The sequence below is a fragment of the Gymnoscopelus braueri genome (assembly GCF_963280865.1).
Source record: "Gymnoscopelus braueri genome assembly, chromosome: 13".
In the NCBI taxonomy this organism is placed as follows: Eukaryota; Metazoa; Chordata; class Actinopteri; order Myctophiformes; family Myctophidae; genus Gymnoscopelus; species Gymnoscopelus braueri.
The window spans coordinates 40996062-41015122 of NC_137615.1; the positions used below are offsets into that span (position 1 = coordinate 40996062).

General features: G+C 41.4%; 2 protein-coding genes across 2 annotated transcripts; both read left to right on the plus strand.

Annotated features, from left to right (window-relative positions):
• The first annotated feature begins 1596 nt into the window (after window positions 1–1596).
• Window positions 1597–12178, plus strand: kat8 (K(lysine) acetyltransferase 8). Its single transcript, XM_080447608.1, has 11 exons — window positions 1597–1988; window positions 2784–2858; window positions 3151–3329; window positions 4384–4437; window positions 4925–5089; window positions 5587–5676; window positions 6129–6269; window positions 6402–6495; window positions 7613–7763; window positions 8441–8595; window positions 11752–12178. The coding sequence occupies exons 1-11, from the start codon at window positions 1706–1708 to the stop codon at window positions 11814–11816; spliced, it is 1452 nt and encodes a 483-aa protein (XP_080303734.1). The 5' UTR covers window positions 1597–1705; the 3' UTR covers window positions 11817–12178.
• A 1472-nt stretch (window positions 12179–13650) lies between these two features.
• On the plus strand, window positions 13651–17946 carry LOC308099590 (serine protease 27). The gene is made up of 7 exons (XM_080448327.1): window positions 13651–13700; window positions 13807–13830; window positions 14294–14459; window positions 14843–14927; window positions 16026–16163; window positions 16870–17119; window positions 17664–17946. The coding sequence occupies exons 1-6, from the start codon at window positions 13664–13666 to the stop codon at window positions 17116–17118; spliced, it is 699 nt and encodes a 232-aa protein (XP_080304453.1). The 5' UTR covers window positions 13651–13663; the 3' UTR covers window position 17119; window positions 17664–17946.
• Window positions 17947–19061: the final 1115 nt, after the last annotated feature.

Here is a 19061-nt window from a genome sequence, read left to right on the forward strand (position 1 = left end):
TGTTTGTGTTTCGTAAGATCTCTGAAATGACGTGCAGGCATCTCTCATGTAGCATGTTTCTCCTGTCAGCACTTATGTTACATACGTGTGTGTGTGCGTACACCCCCATACCAGGCCAGTTATGACTGAGGCAAGGAAAAGGTATATGCAGATAATGTCATCTTTTGCCTATAAGAGTTTCTGTGAGAAATATGTCTGAGATGGAAATTATTTTATTGACTCCACTGCGCCCTCTACAGATCTGGTCAATGGCAATTTCTTATTTTTAACTCTGGGTAATTTATTTTGACCATATTTGCTCTGGACCAGGGCTACACCCACACCAACCCAGTGCCCCAGAAGATATCACAGTTTTCAGCCTCTTTTCTGTCGATACGTTTTTTTAAGACACCTGACCTGTCACCAGTGTCTTATTCTGAATTCTTAACTCTCCACCTTCAAACAACCCCAGTGATTGATAAGTCCAGGGCTGAGTGTATATGAACATTTGACTCAGGAGGTTGCGCAAATATTGTTGATTTGGACGTTTATTTCCATGGACTACATTGTGTTATTTGATGGCCTCAAGCTGCCCTGGCATTTAGCCAGTGGAAGAAGTACTCATATATTTTACTTGGCTAAAGTAGCAATACCGCACTATCCTTCAAATATCCTAAAATGGGGCGTAAGTGGTTAATGCATGTTTTATATTATAATTGTTATCTGCAAATAAGCTAGTAACTAACGTTTTCAAATAATTGTAGTGGAGTAAAAGTACAATATTTGCCTCTGAGATGTAGTGGAATAGAAGTAAAAGTATTGAAAATTGGAAATAAAGTAAAAATACTTCAATTGTGCTTAAGCACAGTACTTGAGTAAATGTACTTAGTTACTTTACACCACTGCATTTAGCTACTGCCGTCACCTTGTACAGTACAAATCACACACACCCCTTTGTTATTAAAAAAGCGGTCACCTGACAATAAACCTGGCCAATCACAATGCATCCGCGACCATTCCTCCGAGCTGTGGGACCTTTCCTCCGAGGTGGAAAGACTGGTGACGCGAGGTTAGTGGGACCAGTCCCAGAGCCGAAAATAGCAGATTTACAAGCTCACAACGCGAGGCGCACTCGACGCCTTGTGAGATTGTAGAGCTGACGCGCGACACCGTAGTCCGACGACAGTCAGTCATCTTCTGGGCGGGGCTAAATATACTGCAATCAACCATCAGTCAGTGTTGCCATGTCCGCTTATTATAAGCGACGTTGGACTTATTTTTCTGTGAAGTTGCTTGTAAATATTGGTAGCTGCGGGTTTTGGGGCTCGTTTCTAAAAGTCTAGTTGCTTATTTGGGATTGTTTCCTAATGTTGTTTGAACCAGTAGTTCTCTAACATTTTCATGTCAAGGACCCCCAAATTCATATGTATTTGTAAAAAAAATATTTGGTGCCAGGCGGAGACTCCAATACAAGATTTTGTGGATTTGAAAATAATACTGTCATTACTCTCTTTCTAAATTACTCTGATGTGGCCCATAGATAGTCGCTTCATTTGGGCTTGTTTTCACAGACCTCGTTGCTTATTTCTCTCACGACACCTGGCAACACTAGCCATCGGGGGTTTGTTTTCAGATGCAGAGCGGAGTAGGAACGTTTTTGGTCTCACGTTAGCGCGTTAGCCGATCATTGATACAAAGGGACTTACCGTCAACGACACAAACAAACATGGACATGGTGGACATGGAGTCACGCCACGCCATGATAGTGGACCGGGCGGGTCTGGTGGACGGCGGAGGGATGCAGATCCTCCAGGCCTGCTCCTCGAACGGCAGCGGCGGGGAGGACGACGAGGCGGAGGCCTTGTTGTTGGAGCGGAGGTCCCGGGAGTCCTTGGACTCGCGTTGCCTGCACGCCGGGGACGGAGAGGAGTCGGCCGGCTGCAGGGAGCAGGAGGTGACGGTGGACATCGGAGAGACGTACCTGTGTCAGCGAGCCGATCAATCATGGCGTGAGTATTGTTTAGTTTCTTGTAATTATTTGTATTTATGTATGATGGGGGGGGCTTATATACCACCACCCTTCATTTGTTTACGTTTAAGTATTATTGCTACGTCGTCGGCAGCGCTATTGAAACTTGTGACTTAGAATAGTGGTTCTCAACCTTTTCAGCTCGTGATCCCCCAAAATAATCATATTTGAACTGGGGACCCCCCACTTTATTTGACTCCGTGCCACAGATACATTGGTGAAAATGGAAGATCTACAAGCTCACAACGCGTTGCGAGGCTTAGTGAGCTTGTAGATCGTCTATTATTATTTGTTTTGCCTCATATTATTTGACAATTTGGCCAATGTTTTATAGTATATTTGATTACTGTTGATGCAGTAATGTTTTATTTAGGTATTGAAAAGGTCTTAAGTCCTTAAATTGTCATTTCACTATCATCTGGGGACCCCCCCAAAAATCACAGGTTGAGAACCACTGACTTAAAACATCGTGAATCTAGTAGACTGAGATCAATGGGCTTCGCAGGTTAAGGTTGCATGCTGCTCATCCGGTCTGGATTGTAGAGGTAACTTGAATGATATATCATCTATGACTGCTTTGGGGATTCTCTGCACCATTAGAATATGTCATATCATATGGCTGTAACTACAATAAATGATGTAGATGGAACGTCCTTTGCACTGACCCCCCTGTAGTCACATAGATCTAAATTCGATTGGTCACAAAAGACAATATAACAAGTTCAACCATTGTTTTTGTTGAGGTTGTTAACTATTCTCCTTTTCCCCTTTTCAGATTCAGCTGAGGTGATCCAGACCCGCTTGAATGAGCAAGAGGGCAGAGAGGAGTTTTATGTCCACTATGTGGGATGTGAGTTAACACACCAACTTCCTAACAATAGCTAATGTCAAATAAACTGCACGATCATGCTCTACAACATATAGCACTTGAGGGTTTATCTATTTGTTTGACACTGACACATTTCGCCTCGTAAAATTAATTGTGATGGCAATAAATATGATTTTGTGTAGTCTGTCAGTATCAAAGACTCTCTGTCTAGTCAGTGTCTACACTGTGTAATGTTGACAGAAACATGAAGTAGAGTTCCATCATATTACTACTTTAAATTCTAGCATCATCCATTGCTTTTTGGCCCATGCAGTCAACAGGCGCCTGGACGAGTGGGTGGGCAAGATCCGCTTGGCACTCACTAAGACAGTGAAGGATGCAGTGAGGAAGAGTGCAGAGATCGGTGGCATCGGAGAGCTAGGGGAGCAGCCGGAGAGAAAAATCACCCGAAACCAGAAGAGGAAGCATGATGAGATCAACCATGTGCAGAAGGTGTGTCATCTTGTCCAGGTTGTCTAAAGCAGTCGGAGCCAGAACTAGAGATTTTCTTCTGTGACTGTGCTCACGACCGGGATTTGTGTCATAACCTGTGAGCCTTGTTTTGTTCGATTGCACTCAAAGTTCTGTTTTGCAGACCAAGGCAAGGCTTGCCTTGAGCTTCATTTCCCACAATTACACTGTTGAGGTCAGTTTTATAGTTGGCTTGTATTATTGGCATTGCCGAGGACTGTTTCGTTTAGTCAAGCTTTCTTGCAGGCTTGTTGCAAGGTTATCTTCACATGGCTTATACTTATAATTTACTAACCTTGTGTCACCAGACTTTCCACCTGGGAGGAAAGCCTGGTATTCGTTCTAAAACTAGCCATGTGATCCGGTTTAGAAAAAAAGAATTGTGGTTCGGGTGGTGTGTTCTGGTTGGCGTCGCATTGTTTTTGTTGGCCAGTCCCGCCACAAGTTAGAATAGAAGATGCACATACCAATTACCAAACTATTATTATACCAAAAGAAACGAAACGATAATACCAAACTAAACTAGGGGAATCATTTTGGAGATGCATGGCGCCGGTGTTTCCGGCCACCAGATGATGTAACGTTCCGACCGGATCAGAAACCCGAAAATGGTATTGATCCCAGGCTAATAATTTACTTGGATTAGGCAACTTATGAAACAATACGTTAGTGAGTCATACGAGTAATGCTCTCGATGTCAGAACGTATTGAGCAAAAGTGTCTCCGTCCCCCATTTGCGCATTTCATTTTTCGCTGGCAAGATCCACCTACTTCAAATGTAAAAACTTTTTTGTTGTTGTTGCCAATATCAAGATTCTGGGGGTTTCCATTCAGGGCTTTATGCACTAAATTGAAAATTCTGTGTGCTTAAAAAACTGGTTGATGGAAACCCAGTTGAGACCTGAGGAGCATTTTACTTGGGGCCAGGGTGCAGTGTAAATACTTAAAAAAAGAAGGGGAAAAAATCATTGTGTTGCCTGACCTGTGGCAGTTTGTTGGTTTATGATTCTGACAGGATTCATTCCTCTCTCTCTAGACTTATGCAGAGATGGACCCCACAACAGCAGCCTTGGAGAAGGAGCATGAGGCGGTAAGGAATGTGTGGAGGTGTGTGTATATGAGTGTTGGAGACAAATGCTCACATACAGTACAGTATTCACCTTGTACTCAACTGTATGTGAGCAAAAGAAACCCTGAAAGGGTGACGCAAGGCTGCCTGATGCAAAGTGTAGGTCCTACCTCACCCCCGAAATGAATAACTTGACATTCAACATTCAAAGATAACTTTTTTTTTTGGAAGCTTCCACTTCTATAACAATGTAAACAGAGGCAGAACAGTGCTCTACTATTTAGAAATAACAGGCTGCAGAATGATCAGAGAATGCCTTGACTCACTAATCAGAATCGTGTTAGCTGTATTTTTAAGCCTAGATAGCAGCAGCCTATTAACAACCCTGTACTGAAATCCACATCAAGCGTTTTGTCATTCTGCAGAATGCTATAGCAGTTCACCTGTTAGCTCTACATCACTGCACAGACAAAGATAAAACTCTTTCTCGTGTGTCTCCTTCCCTCAGATCACCAAAGTGAAATATGTGGACAAGATCCAGATAGGGAACTTTGAGATTGATGCCTGGTACTTCTCGCCGTTTCCAGAAGACTACGGCAAGCAGCCCAAGCTGTGGATCTGCGAGTACTGCCTCAAGTACATGAAGTACGAGAAGACGTTTCGATATCACTTGGTCAGTTCAACACCCTGCCTGGATGTAGGCTACTAAAAGGGATGCACTAGTTCTGCTTTCAAGCTAAAATATTGTCGCTGTCAGGTGAAAACCTCATATGTCCAAATAATTATTGAAAAGAAGAAAAAAATAATAATATATATATATATATATATATATTCTCACACACTCAATGCCACACGTTGTAAGATAGTTGATCTGCTATTTTCACAACTTCTGTGTGACACTCTTGTATGAGGAAGTAGGGCATTCATTTACAAAAAAAGTTGAAATATGGAGATACAATGTTTCTGCCCGACAGCAACGATATGGTATGGGGATAACACACAGAAAGTGTACACAGAACACAGGATGTACTGTATCTCTGTTTATTTGAGATCATAGTTTGGCAAAAATAAATCCCTATGTCTTCTGTGTACTTGCTTGGTGGTTTAGATTTTTTTTGTTGATTATTGCATCTGTGGAACTGGATTGACTGTTGACTTCCATGTCTCTAGTCCCACTGTCAATGGAAGCAGCCGCCCGGTAAAGAGATCTACAGAAGAAGCAACATCTCAGTGTACGAGGTGGATGGGCGAGATCACAAGGTAAGCATAGCTGGGAAGTCCAAATTCACAGGAAATAACTGGACGGTGTGTTCTTTTCAGCTTCGTTGACAGAAAGTGGGATTGGATGAGCCAAGATGAAAATGTTTCTTTTCAAATATTTTCTTGGCGATATTCTTATTATATTGATTACTTTTTTGATCAATTGAGAAGCGTGTTTTTTATTTATATATCAACAAATCAACGCGAAAAAGTACGAATGTATTTTTTAATAATCGACTAAATTGATTTTAGGTCTGATTAAAAACGTATGCCCTGTTTTATACTTTGTCGTACAATGGTGTCTGTCACCGCAAAAATACAGAAAAGAGCCGATCTACAAGCTCACAACGGGCCACATCGCAGCACGTTGTGAGCTTTTTAACTGTTGCATTGCACCCCTAGTTCATACCCCACTTAATGATCATGGTTGTTTGTTGGTGCTCTGTGGTCAGATCTATTGTCAGAACCTGTGTCTACTAGCCAAGCTCTTCCTGGACCACAAGACGCTCTACTTTGACGTGGAGCCTTTCATCTTCTACATTCTCACTGAAGTCAACAGACACGGCGCACACATAGTCGGTTACTTCTCTAAAGTAAGTTCGTCTGTCCTTGTCTGCCGTGTGCCGTCCCAACTTTGGGCATGTCGTAATAGGATTTCTTTTTCAAAGATGTATCTTTTGTGGTTAACTGGCTTAGCGGTTAATGAAAAGGTTTTGTTTTTACAGGAGAAAGAGTCTCCTGATGGGAATAATGTGGCGTGCATCCTCACACTGCCCCCCTACCAACGCAGAGGCTATGGAAAGTTCCTCATAGCATTCAGTGAGTAGGAGATAAGACGCACATTAAAGGTTGGGTATGTGATATTTCTGTAGTAAAAGGTTAAAGCACTATTTTCTGATAGTAATCATTGCTATAGAGTGTTTGTTCAGTAACGGGAGTCTCCCCATCTCTCCAGATCTTCAATAAACAGAAAATACATTTTCTGGGGGGTTGCAACATTTCAGCCAATCAGGAGAGAGTACCCATTCAGCTCAGCTGTTCCAATTTTGTCTGCTCATTTCTTTGTGTCATCACTTCCAATTTCACCTGTTTAATCTGTATCATGTCTGAGTCCTCTATCCTGATTGGATAAAATTGGTATCTCGACCTGAATCTGAATGCATTCATTTTCTGTTCAATAAAGAGCTGGAGAGACGAGGAGACTCCTGTTAATGAACAAACACTATAGCAATGAGTACTAGAATATAGAGCTATTTAACACTTACTTTAACCAAAGAAAATCACGTACCCAACTTTAAACACTTTAGGAACTTAAAGTATACTGTTTTAGTTCATTGATCCAACGACGTCACACTGGTTGCAAGCGTCATACTGGTTGCAAATGAAACCAGGTCTCGCTAGGGCGCGCAGCACTAGCCAAGAGGGGGTTCGGGTGAGCTGAAATAAAAAAAAAACTATTTTGAACAACATGCTTGTTTATTTAGCCCATGACAATGTTGAGCTACTGTAGACATTTAAAGCGACTTTGGGTACTTAAAAGAGCGCTATATAAATCTGAGCTATTATGATGATGATTATCTTTTTTTTCCCACCGCGGGTCGTGGGGCGGGGTTGAGCCATAGATTTATATATGGGTTCACGAGGCGGGTTGGGTTCCGTGGCGGGGTGGGGCGGGTCATGAAAAAACCCGACCCACACATCACTAACAGGTTGAGAATTGATTGCATGAAACAATCACCTGTGCATCCAGTCTCAATGTTGGTAAACAAATAATTGGTCTATAGATTGATCATTAAATTAAACATGCTTTCAAAATGCACGCAGCCCACCCATCTGCCCTTGATCCAGAAAAGGTTGCGAACTGCGTCCAGTTAACACTGAATTAGATTATTGACACTTTATGTGTGTGTGTGTGTGTGTGTGTGTGTGTCTAAAGGTTACGAGCTGTCCAAGCTGGAGAGTGCGGTGGGCTCCCCAGAGAAGCCGCTGTCAGACCTTGGCAAGTTGAGTTACCGCAGCTACTGGTCCTGGGTGCTCCTGGAGATCCTGAGAGACTTTAGGGGTACACTCTCCATCAAGGACCTCAGGTAGACAAACACAGACACACACAGACCCCCCCACCCCCCACTGAGAGTTAGTCACAAGATATCCCCAAAGACGTATTAGTGATTCATATTGATTAATAAAAATGAGTTGGTTACTTTAAGTAGGTGAGTCGTTTTGGTGAATAATGTTCTTTTTTACTAATCTGTGCAGTAGATTACGTTGATACAATAAAACTACCACAACTGCTGATTTTATGTCCAATCCACTTATTATTCAGAGAGCACATTGAGAACAAATTGAACCAAAGTGCTGTACAGTAGGTGTCCTACCTGTGGTTGGGTAGGACACCTACTGGTTGACAAGGGGTATTGCATGAAAGTCAAATGGAAACAAATTGCGGAATAGACTCTGTTATTAGCTCAACAGTAAAACTAAAAAGGCACTACTTGTGCATGGAGCTGGTTTTCGAATCCAGGGGATGAGATCTCCGCCTACTGATAAACTGAATCTAAGGGAAGTAGGTTTGTCAGTGGGTGTTCTCACTGTTGTTCTAGCCCATACATTGAGTTTAGATGTCACCAGACATATCGGTAGGCAGAGTTCTCCGATCGTCTACCTATGCGAGGCTATTAACCCCCCCCCCACACACACACCTTAGTTTTTCTACTGCTGTAGATTTTCTACTACTATAAACACTGTCAAACTCGCTACTTCACAGCTCAATGACCAGCATCACCCAGGGTGACATCATCAGCACGCTGCAGTCCCTCAACATGGTCAAGTACTGGAAAGGCCAGCATGTCATCTGTGTCACACCTAAACTGGTGGAGGAACACCTCAAGAGCGCACAGTACAAGAAGCCACCAATCACAGGTATACACCAGTTAATTCATGCTGTGTTCAGACTGGCAGCCCACATCCGATTTGAGGCCTATACCGATTGGAATCAGATAGGTTTGATCAAGTCTGAACTGCAAAAAAACATAGAAACAGATTTTTGCAAATCAGATTTGAACCATGTTCCTAGATGGTTTGAAATAGTAGAGTTCAAATCTGATTTCTAAAGATGCGTCTCAGTCTGGACACTCAGATACTGAAACCTTGAGTTTTACTGTGTCGTATGATGGTGTCACACTGCGAAAGTAGCTGATCTACAAGCTCACGCATATTGAGCTTGCAGGCCTTTTCAGTGAGCGACACCATTGTACGTCATTGCATCGTTACCACAGCAACCAATGCAGCTAGGTCAACAATGTCTGAATACACAATCAAATCACAACTGATCACCTGCAAATAACAGTGTGGAGTCGGTCCTAAAGATCAGATTTGAGAAACGAATAGCATTTGCCTGCAATTTGAATATAGCCTCAAGTTTCCCTACCCTGGCAGCCAAGGCGCAGCTGATATCATGATGCTCTCGGACATGGACAATAGGGCTGTCACAATTATTATATAATCGCTGAATTGTATGAAGACATTTTTGTTTTTGCTTTGTAAGCTGGTAGATCTGCTATTTCCACAATTATATTAAAAAATTTGAAATTCTAAAGTAATTAAATATATCTAATTTCTTTGAATATTTTAGTTATTTGTCATTATCTGTGCAATGTTTGTTGCCTAGCAGCCAAACATAAATGCAGCATTGAGTGCCGAAAGCTCAATTAAATCGTTGATCACAATTATTTGTATGACAATTAACGCATTCCATGCCAGAGTTTAATATCATAATGTACTCACCAGTGCCAGCGAGAAAAACAACACCGAGATAATGGCGGATTAGCGGAAGCTTTAGAGCGGCGGCGGATGGGAACAAAAATCTTCGATTGACATTAATTTCCGTTTCCGGTGTGCTACAATGAAATGTGTCACTGCGAGAGAGGCCCACAATGAAATGTGTCACTGCGAGAGAGGCCTACAGTGAAATGTGTCACTGCGAGAAAAAAAAGACCACTTCGCGTAGATCTACGCGACTGGCACGCTGCGCTGTTATTTAGGTTCGCGTAGAACTACGCGATTGGCACGCAATGTGTTAATCGTCAAGTAAAATGTCATGATGCATGAATTAAAGTTCTCAGTCGCCACAAATGATACGTAGCTTGCGAGCTTAGTTCAGGCGGACTATACTCGAGAGGTTACACACTGTGCTTTACTATGTGGGTGTATAGGGATGCCTTATTGCAACGGTATTACGCAAGATCCATACACCATACGTGGCAATCAGCCGACCAATTGGCGGGTTGTTTAACCCATTCAATCCGGGAACGCCTTTGTGTGTCATTTTAGATTTCTTTGGGCTATTCAAAAATGGCAGATCTACATATGAGCTTGTAGATCTGCTATTTTTGACAATAACAATCGTGAAAAATGTGCAAATCTTTGAAAATATATATATATATATATATATATATATATATATATATATACACATTTTTACTCAAATCTTTGCTTCTGGGGGTGTCCCTGGAACAACATATTTTGAGATGGGGGTCCGTGGCCAAATATATATCATTTTGGGGGTCCTTGACATGAAAAAGTTTGAGTTTTTTCTTTCTCCAAAAAAACTGTTGGGATTTAGAAGACATTTGTAGAATCCCCAGAAGCAAAGATTTGAGTTACAAATGCTTTAAAAATATACATATTCAAAGATTTGAACACATTTTCATGATTTTTCAAAGAATAGCAGATCTACAACCACCTGTGGGCTCTGCTATTATTTCTGTTCCCCATGGGGGGTTGTTATTGTATATCTATCTCCCTGCTCTTAATAGTTAATGATGGTTGTCTAATTGTGCTGATCAGAGAGAAAAATTTAGCAGAACCTAAACGCCAAGATAAAATATTACATCCACACTTGTATTCTCATTCTATGATAAAATATTGGTTCAATCTATTAGTGAGTTATCTGACTGAACTGATTTCAGTCATTTGGATTCCATAGAAGCCAGCATGTCTTCTATGGAACCATGTTGCGCTGCGAAAATGGCCGATCTACAAGCTCGACGCATTGAGAGCTTGTAGATGGGCTATTTTCGGTTATTATCTTTAAAGATTGGAGCATATGATTAAGAGCATTTCCCATAAAACCCTAATGGTCTCGGTCATAAAAGCAAAGGTTAAAGCCTCAATCTGTGATTTCTTCACCTGGTTGGCAATATGTAGAACGGCAACAATACTTAACACATTCCATGCCAGAGTTTAATATCATAATGTACTCACCAGTGCCAGCGATTTATTGTTGTGTTTTTTTGTTTTTTTCACGTCGCCACAGACATCGCTAAATCCGTTAAAATCGCGCATTCAACTGTTTGTAAACACACAGGGGATCTGTGTGAGACGCCCAGCGAAGACCGTTTCGATCTGCGATCCGCCATCTTGAAGCTACAGCGGTTTATGTTAAACAGCGATCAGCGATGAGAAAAACAACAACCGAGAAAATTGAGATTCCGGTTTAGAGTGGAGGCGGATGGGAACGAAAATCTCCGGATATGGATAATTCCGTTTCCGGTGGTGCTACAATGAAATGTGTCGTGGCGAACAAGGCCTACAATGAAATGTGAACCTGCGAGTAAAAAAAAAGAAGACCACTTCTCGTAAATCTACGCGACTGGCACTCAATGTGTTAAACATCATCATTTAAATAATTGTGTTAATTGTTAAGGAAACGGCGCTAGTGTGGTGAGGGCTCTTTTCACACTTGTTTCACAAATGGCATAGTAGGACTTGGCCATACAAATTTTCAGTCATCATGAGATTTTATTTTGCTTTAAAGGAGGAGTTCACCCAAAAAATTACTTATTTTCTATCAATTGCACACCACATGAAGCCTTGAATTCATGGATTTATTTTTGTTTTTGTGGCATTCCTAAGCCAATAATTTGATGACCAGGTGTGTATCCGGTAGGAGACACAAATAATCTACTTTGTGTCTCCTACCGGATACATTAGCCGGTAGGAGACGGGAATTATTATGGTGACAGCCCTAGTGATGAACACGTGTGACTGTGTCTCTCTCTCTCTCTCTCTCCACAGTGGACAACATGTGTCTGAAGTGGGCACCGCCCAAACACAAGCAGGTCAAGCTGTCCAAGAAATGAGAGGTGGAGCCAAGCCTGTTCATCGACCATTCACCAAGTTCCCCCTCCTCACCACAAATCTGTCTCGATTGTGGAGCTCCATTCTTAGCCACATGAACCCTATATCGTCTCTGTGGGGTGCAAACCTCCCATGTCCAAAAACTGTTCCTTTTTATTATTGTTATATAAAAACAGGAAAATTGCGGAAAAAACGCTGATCTACAAGCTCACAGATGCGACGCGCTGTGAGCTTGTAGATCTGCATGTATGACATGTCCAGAATAGGGACGCTACTGTTCATGTGGTTAAGAAGAACCAATGTAAATTACTAGAATGTTAATATTTTGTTCTTTTTTTTTAAGTAAAAAAATGTTGAATTCAGATGCATTTTGTCTGTGTATTTAATTATGTGACATCATTGCTTTGCATTTATGACATAGTTGTGTGTGTGGTTGTATATCGTTGCTGTCGGGCAGAAACCAGCGCTATCCATATTTAAACTTTTTAAATATTTTAAGTCGGTGCTATTGAACACTCTTTACGTCTATGTGTGGCTTTTACAAATATTGAACCAATGAAAAGTATTGAAATAGCGCTTCTGACTAAACCTCCTAACTCCATTGGATCCTCAAACTGTCGGACAAACCAGCTAACTCTAACATGTGGAGTTAGCTGGTTTGTCCCCTATTGATTAGAATGACGTAGTCAGACGGACACTCTCTACATTAATGGTCAAAAGCCTCCTAACTCCACTTGAGCTGTATTTGGGGTGGACCAGGACACATTCAAGTATCTGAGAATGTATAAAGTCACCATACCAACTTTCAGGCAGTATTGTTGTTCTAAAAACATGTTTTTTTTTTCTTCATTTCCTGAAAAGTTAATATTTTGGACATAGCTGGTTTCTGCCCAACAGCAGAGATATACATTTTGTATGAATGAGAGAAACCCCTGAATAATAAGAGTTCTAAAGCAGAGGAAGTTAATGAAGAACTGCAAATTGTATTTTTATAGGAGAAACTTAATTAGCTGCGTTTCTAGTCACAAATCATGTAATTTTATTAAATGCAATGTACAGTTATGCCAGAAATAAGTGTTTTAGAGCCTGGTACATTAACAATGGGCTTATTGTATATTGTGAAGGTGCACCAGAATGATGATCCTCAACAAAAGGCACCATTTACAACCGCTTATGAGCTGAGTAAACCAGTGTTTCATGAAGGAGATTATAATTAATGTAATTGTACAATTGTGCAATCAGCCTATCCAGGTACTATTTCGGTGCTTCAATAGCAGGCAGTGTGTCACCAAATCCTATTGATCAACACTAATTACACTCCTAAGAGTAGTTCAACTGGTTTTGAAGCAAATCATTTGACAATGGAACCCCCATCTGTGTAGTAAAATCCTCAGTGTTATGTAACAATAATGGTTCCATTTGTACACATTCAGTTAAATTAACACTTAGGTCTCAGGATTTTATAGTGCAGTGGGAGGTTTTGTTGAAGGCAAGCTCTCAGGTGTAACATAGCCTACAGGTAAATATGAACTCCTCCCTCTTTCTGTTCCAACCACAGTAGTATCTTTGAAGTGGATTATTTGCAACTAGCGGATTGAACGGGACGTTTTCTTTTATATTTGTCGAGCTAATCTAACATAAATGAAATAGCAATTTTTTTAAAAACAATCTATTTTGTGTGGATGCCGAGATCCACTTTCTTGTGCAATGCAACGTTAAATAACCATATCTTTATGAGACAAAGTCGGTGTGCGTGCATCTAACCAAGGATGTGAAAGCTTTATTTTAAAACCTTTAACGTTTCAGAAACCCAAGCAAAAATCATTTTTCTGTTCTGAAAGTTTGAAATATGCTGAACCTGGTCACACTTATCGTTGCAGCATCAAGTAAGTCGCCTGTTTATTCACTCAAATGATGATCTTATGAATAATAAGCTATTCTACATATTGTATATTTTTTGGGTTTAACTGACTCCTTCTTTGTGCTCGACAGGTTTGAGGGTATGCAAGGCTCAAGGTAATTGAAAACGATGTGCAAGTGCAAAGAATTAAAACCATTCTGTATTATTTTCCATCTAGGCCTATGCCTTGCAGGCAGTAAAGGTTTAGGAACAGGTGGCATCATTGTTAAACATGATTTTCCGTCCTTGCAATTTGTGAGAGCCTTAGGCTATTATTGTATTCTAGGGCTACCATTCTACTATTCGTGTGTGTGTGTGTGTGTGTGTGTGTGTGTGTGTGTGTGTGTGTGTGTGTGTGTGTGTGTGTGTGTGTGTGTGTGTGTGTGTGTGTGTGTGTGTGTGTGCGCGCGCGCGCGCGCGCGCGTGTGTGTGCCTGTGTGTGCCTGAAGGTTGGGGTATAATTGACAACAGTGAATGCAGGGTTGGCAAAGTTGTTTGTGTGACTCCACTCCATGCCACTCCATCCTATACATGTGTTAGTACTTCACCACCACACCCATCCATCTAATGTTCCTTCAGCCTGTGGCCGAGTTCCTGTGGAGAACCGCGTGGTGGGAGGGAACGCAGCCCGGCAGGGGGCTTGGCCCTGGCAGGTGCAGATCCAGTTGGATTCCAGTGGACATGTGTGTGGGGGCTCCCTCATCGCCAGGGATTGGGTGCTTTCTGCTGCCCATTGCTTTCCAAAGTAAAAATGCCATTTAAAAATATATAGACAGTTTTGCAGCATACAGCTTGGAAGGGTTATGCCTTATTATGGGCTGAAATAGTTTCCACTGTTCCAAACATTGCCCTATTTTATACTTCATCACAAGATGGTGTAATAGCCGATCTACAAGTTCACATTGCATTGTGACACATGAGGTTATAGATCGGTTATTTTTGCCATGTTGAGACTTTTTGAAAGGTTTTAGGGACGCCAGGTTGAAAGTGGTTTAATAGAAACATTTGTGGATCTTTGCTGTTTTCTCAGATACGTTGCATACTCACTAACCCAAGGCAACATTGTGATTGCTGCAGTTATCTGCTCTGATCAATAATTTCCATTCTCTCCTTCCTGCCTTCTGTCAGCCCGTCAGTCGTTTCCTCCTACAGTCTGTACATTGGCCGTCACCAGCTCAACAACTACAACAACCAATACGAGAGCCATCGGCGGGTGCTGACCATTTCTGAGTAAGGCATATATATTAATAAAGTTAAAAAAAAAATCTGTCATTGGTGGTCTAGGATTGTCCAAAATGGTATCAGCATCGGACCCAAAAATCTGTCATCGGCCGCTGTCGGGCTCTATAGTATTTTTAACAGATTTTCACCAAGTTCAACTGTCAAGTCCCTGTGAGGCTCACAGAGGCAGCTAAGATCGTTGAGTGTTTTTCTAGACGGCTGACCCCTTCTGTGCCATGCAGTAAAAAAGAATGTCATTTTGCCCTTACAGTGAGGTGTTTTAAAGAGAAACCTTTTGATCATTCTAGTCATTGATGATTGTGTTCCATGGCATATTGCTCTTCAAATTTGTAACTTAGAAAACATCCTCATTTAAGATAGAAATGACCAACATGCAACACACACAAAATGACAGCAGAACAGGACTCAATTAGCTGGGGGTAAATCCATGCCTCTGCTTTTGATATCCTCCATCTGGTCATTTTTATCACCGATATGGATAGGTTTTATCCCTACTTCTGGTCAGACTGATTTAAATACATGCCTTTCTTCCTTTTGGGAAATGTAGACTGTCTGATGTATTTGATATTTATGTTTGAAAATATCACAATTAATTTTTTTAATTTAAAATGTATGTTAATCACAAAAACTGGAGGTACAAATAAGAACCCCCTGTTGGGAAGTTGAAATGTGTATTGGAATTGTCAAATGGTTGTTGTACTGTGCAGCTGACATGCTTGTCCATACCTCCACCTATGTGAACATAAAATAAAATAAAAACTTGATTACAAAAAAAAACACGTCAAAGATTTTCATACAAAAAGATTATATAGTGAAAATAGCCGATCTACAAGCTCACAATAATTATGTTGCATTGCAACATGTTGTGAGCTTGTAGATCATTATTTTACTGTGTGGGCTACAGTTCTTTCCTCTGCAAATGTTGATGGGCTCAACTCAACCATGAGCCTCTATTTGCACCTAGCTTACACACTTTGATATAAAATCCTGACACTGATCTACTTCTCCACGTATTAACACCCAATTCACCTTGAACACAGTGCCTCTGTCTGGGGCGGGAACTCTGCAGGAGGTTGAGGTGCCAATCATTGAGCAGACATCCTGTCGCAGGATGTACTATACCCGGTCTTATAATTCTAAGGAGGTGGACATCCTTTCTGACATGATCTGTGCAGGCTTCCCAGAGGGGGGCAAGGACTCATGTCAGGTGGGTTCTGGTTCGCACGCACGCACGCACGCTCGCACGCACGCACGCACGCACGCACGCACGCACGCACGCACGCACGCACGCACGCACGCACGCACGCACGCACGCACGCACGCACACGTATGTAACTTTAGGATGTAGCCTTATGTCATTATCCAGAGCCTATTAATACACTTTAAAGCCGAAGTTGTGTCTGCCGAGGTTAAATTCCTGGCTTGTATTACACTTAACATACTGTTAGGCCCAATTTATACTCTGTCGCGACACGTTGTTGTGAGCTTGTAGATAAGGTACTGTATTTTCGACCCTCGATCAAAGTCATACTGTGTAACATAGATTTTTTTTGTGATTTTGGCAACAACTCTGGTACCTACGTGTTATAGCATGTGTTTATAGCATGTTGTGCCGCTGGTCTTGCTAGTAATACATTTCCAGAAAATAATTTAAATACAAATAAAAGAAGAAATACATTTCCGGTTCCAAAGCACTTCCTGTGAGTACCTGCGTCATTTTGGTGGGAATGTAGGGGGCAGACACCGGCAGACACTTTTGACTAAAAACAGTATTTATAGAAGTGGTCACACAATACATTTATGAGAAATGGTTATTGTGAAAAGTGTGGCAGTTGAAGATTTTTTTTGACTGAAAAAGTTACACAGCATTACTATTCAGCTGTACCTGTCTACTTATCTGCTCATTGAACCAGGGGGATTCTGGAGGACCACTGGTTTGCCCCATAGGCAACCGGACATGGATCCAGGCTGGTGTGGTGAGCTTTGGACAGGGCTGTGCCCAGCGCAACAGGCCTGGAGTTTACGCCAAGGTGTCAGCCTACGCCAGTTTCATCAGATCTAGAGTGCCAGAGGCTCAGTTCATCAGTGGGGCCTCGCCTAGCAGGGCAATGTGGGGTCTACTACTAATATTTACTCTGACTCCACTGCTAATGGCAAGTTAAAGTAATACTAGGTAACGTTTTCAACAAAACTAAAGTTAAATTGTATATCTTTTGCGAGTGGCAAAAGTTTCACAACACCCACTCCGTGAATTTCACCCCCGGAAGCCTTTTATTTATATATTTTCTATTGAACGTGTACGGGGGGGACTTTCCCGGGAAAATGACGTTCCTGGCCAACGTCATGACGTCGTGGCCGACGTCCTCAGGAACTACCGCAACGGTTTCCTGTTTGGCCAGGAACTACCGCGCTATTAACAAAAAGGAACCTCACGCTGATTTTAAGATAATGTAGGATTGGAAGATCGAAAAAGAACAGAAAAAGAAAGCACAGCTCATGGTAACTAATGCTCCACTGGCTAAGAGAAACGATCCGTAGATAGTATAAAACAATTAAAAGATCGCTTTTTGAAACGCTTCCGGCTTCCGGTGAAAACGAATGGAATTCTGGGTAATCGAGGACTAGGGAAATTGTATGCAGTGACGGTAGTGACCAGCAGAGGTTGCTAAAAATCGTTATTTGTGATTTTGCATTGTACAACTTTAAGGACACACATCCATGCCGGTATGTTTTATTTTGAGTGTAAACAAAATGTCATGTTGTGATTGAAACTGCCACAGAAGAAGTTTGTTGTGTAAGGAAAATTGTACTTATGTTTACAGTTCACAAGAGTTTACAGTTAACATGAATGTTGATTGCGGCTTACATCTGAAGGAATGGGGATGTAGTGATAGTTGATGCTTCTGACCAATAGAGGGCAACACCGACCAGCCTACCTGAAGCTACCTGTAGAGACAAGAGACAACTACAGACAGTGTGACACATGTTTGAGAGCTGCAGCACGTTGTTAATAAAAAGAGTTATTGAACAAAACCAGTTTCTTCATTGCAAGAAAGAAACATTACACACGCCTCCGTAGGAAGTCATGTTCAACCAGTGGCTATTCTGCAAACCTGTTGAGGGAAATGGTGCCATTGAAAAACTCCTCAATTGCTTTGGAGTGTGGGTTGAGATGAGTGCAAATTGTAAACAGTCCAGTCATCGATGTCCAGATGTCCAACAGTGGTACTCAAACAAAGATCTGCAGCTGCCATTGTTGTTCTACCTGACAGTTTATAGTGTCAGAGTGTGAGTGAGTCATGATGGATTCCCTCGCCACATTTGTACAAATGCTTTTTTCCTTATATCTGGTTTTCGATGGTAAGTAAGGTCTGTGGTTAACATAAGCCTAAATGGCCGTCCACACCAAGAACTGATAACTATAAATATGTTTTCACACCAGAGTTCACACCAAGATACAGTGATTTGTGATGGATTTTGTTCCCACAGATCACTGCCCCCCAAAATCGCAGTAGGTATGTTTAACAACAAAATAACAGCTATTTTAAGCTGTTTTCACTCAGTCCTGCACTTGCTTAACAACTATATCGAGTTGATTAAAGTAGAATTGTGCTTGTTTTCTGCTGAAAATATCCATGGAAGAAACGCTTCTGACTTCTGAAAGGTGTCTGTCTTTGAATAGAAATGAGAAGGATGAGCTCAGCTGGTTCATTTTATATTTATTCGACCAGTGGAGGGCAGCAATGCACTTTAATAGACATGGACGTAAACGTTAAAAGGCAACGAAGAATATAGTTGCCTTGATATTATAGCAACATACGCTTTTCAGAAAACTGTTAGGACTAATTAGAAGAAATGTTTTAGACTCGTCTCAGGTCTTAATGGGTTAACCAAAGTCTTTGTGATGAAGTGGTTCTGATCGGTGTAAATATTTTATTTATTTCATTGTTAATTTTATTTCGCTCAGGGACTATGACGCCACAGCAATGACGTCCAGGTTTATTTTATTTTATTTTATTAATTGTCTCTCAGGGAATATGAATATGACGCCACAACAGTGTTTATTATATATATTTATTGTCTCTCAGGGAATATCAATATGATG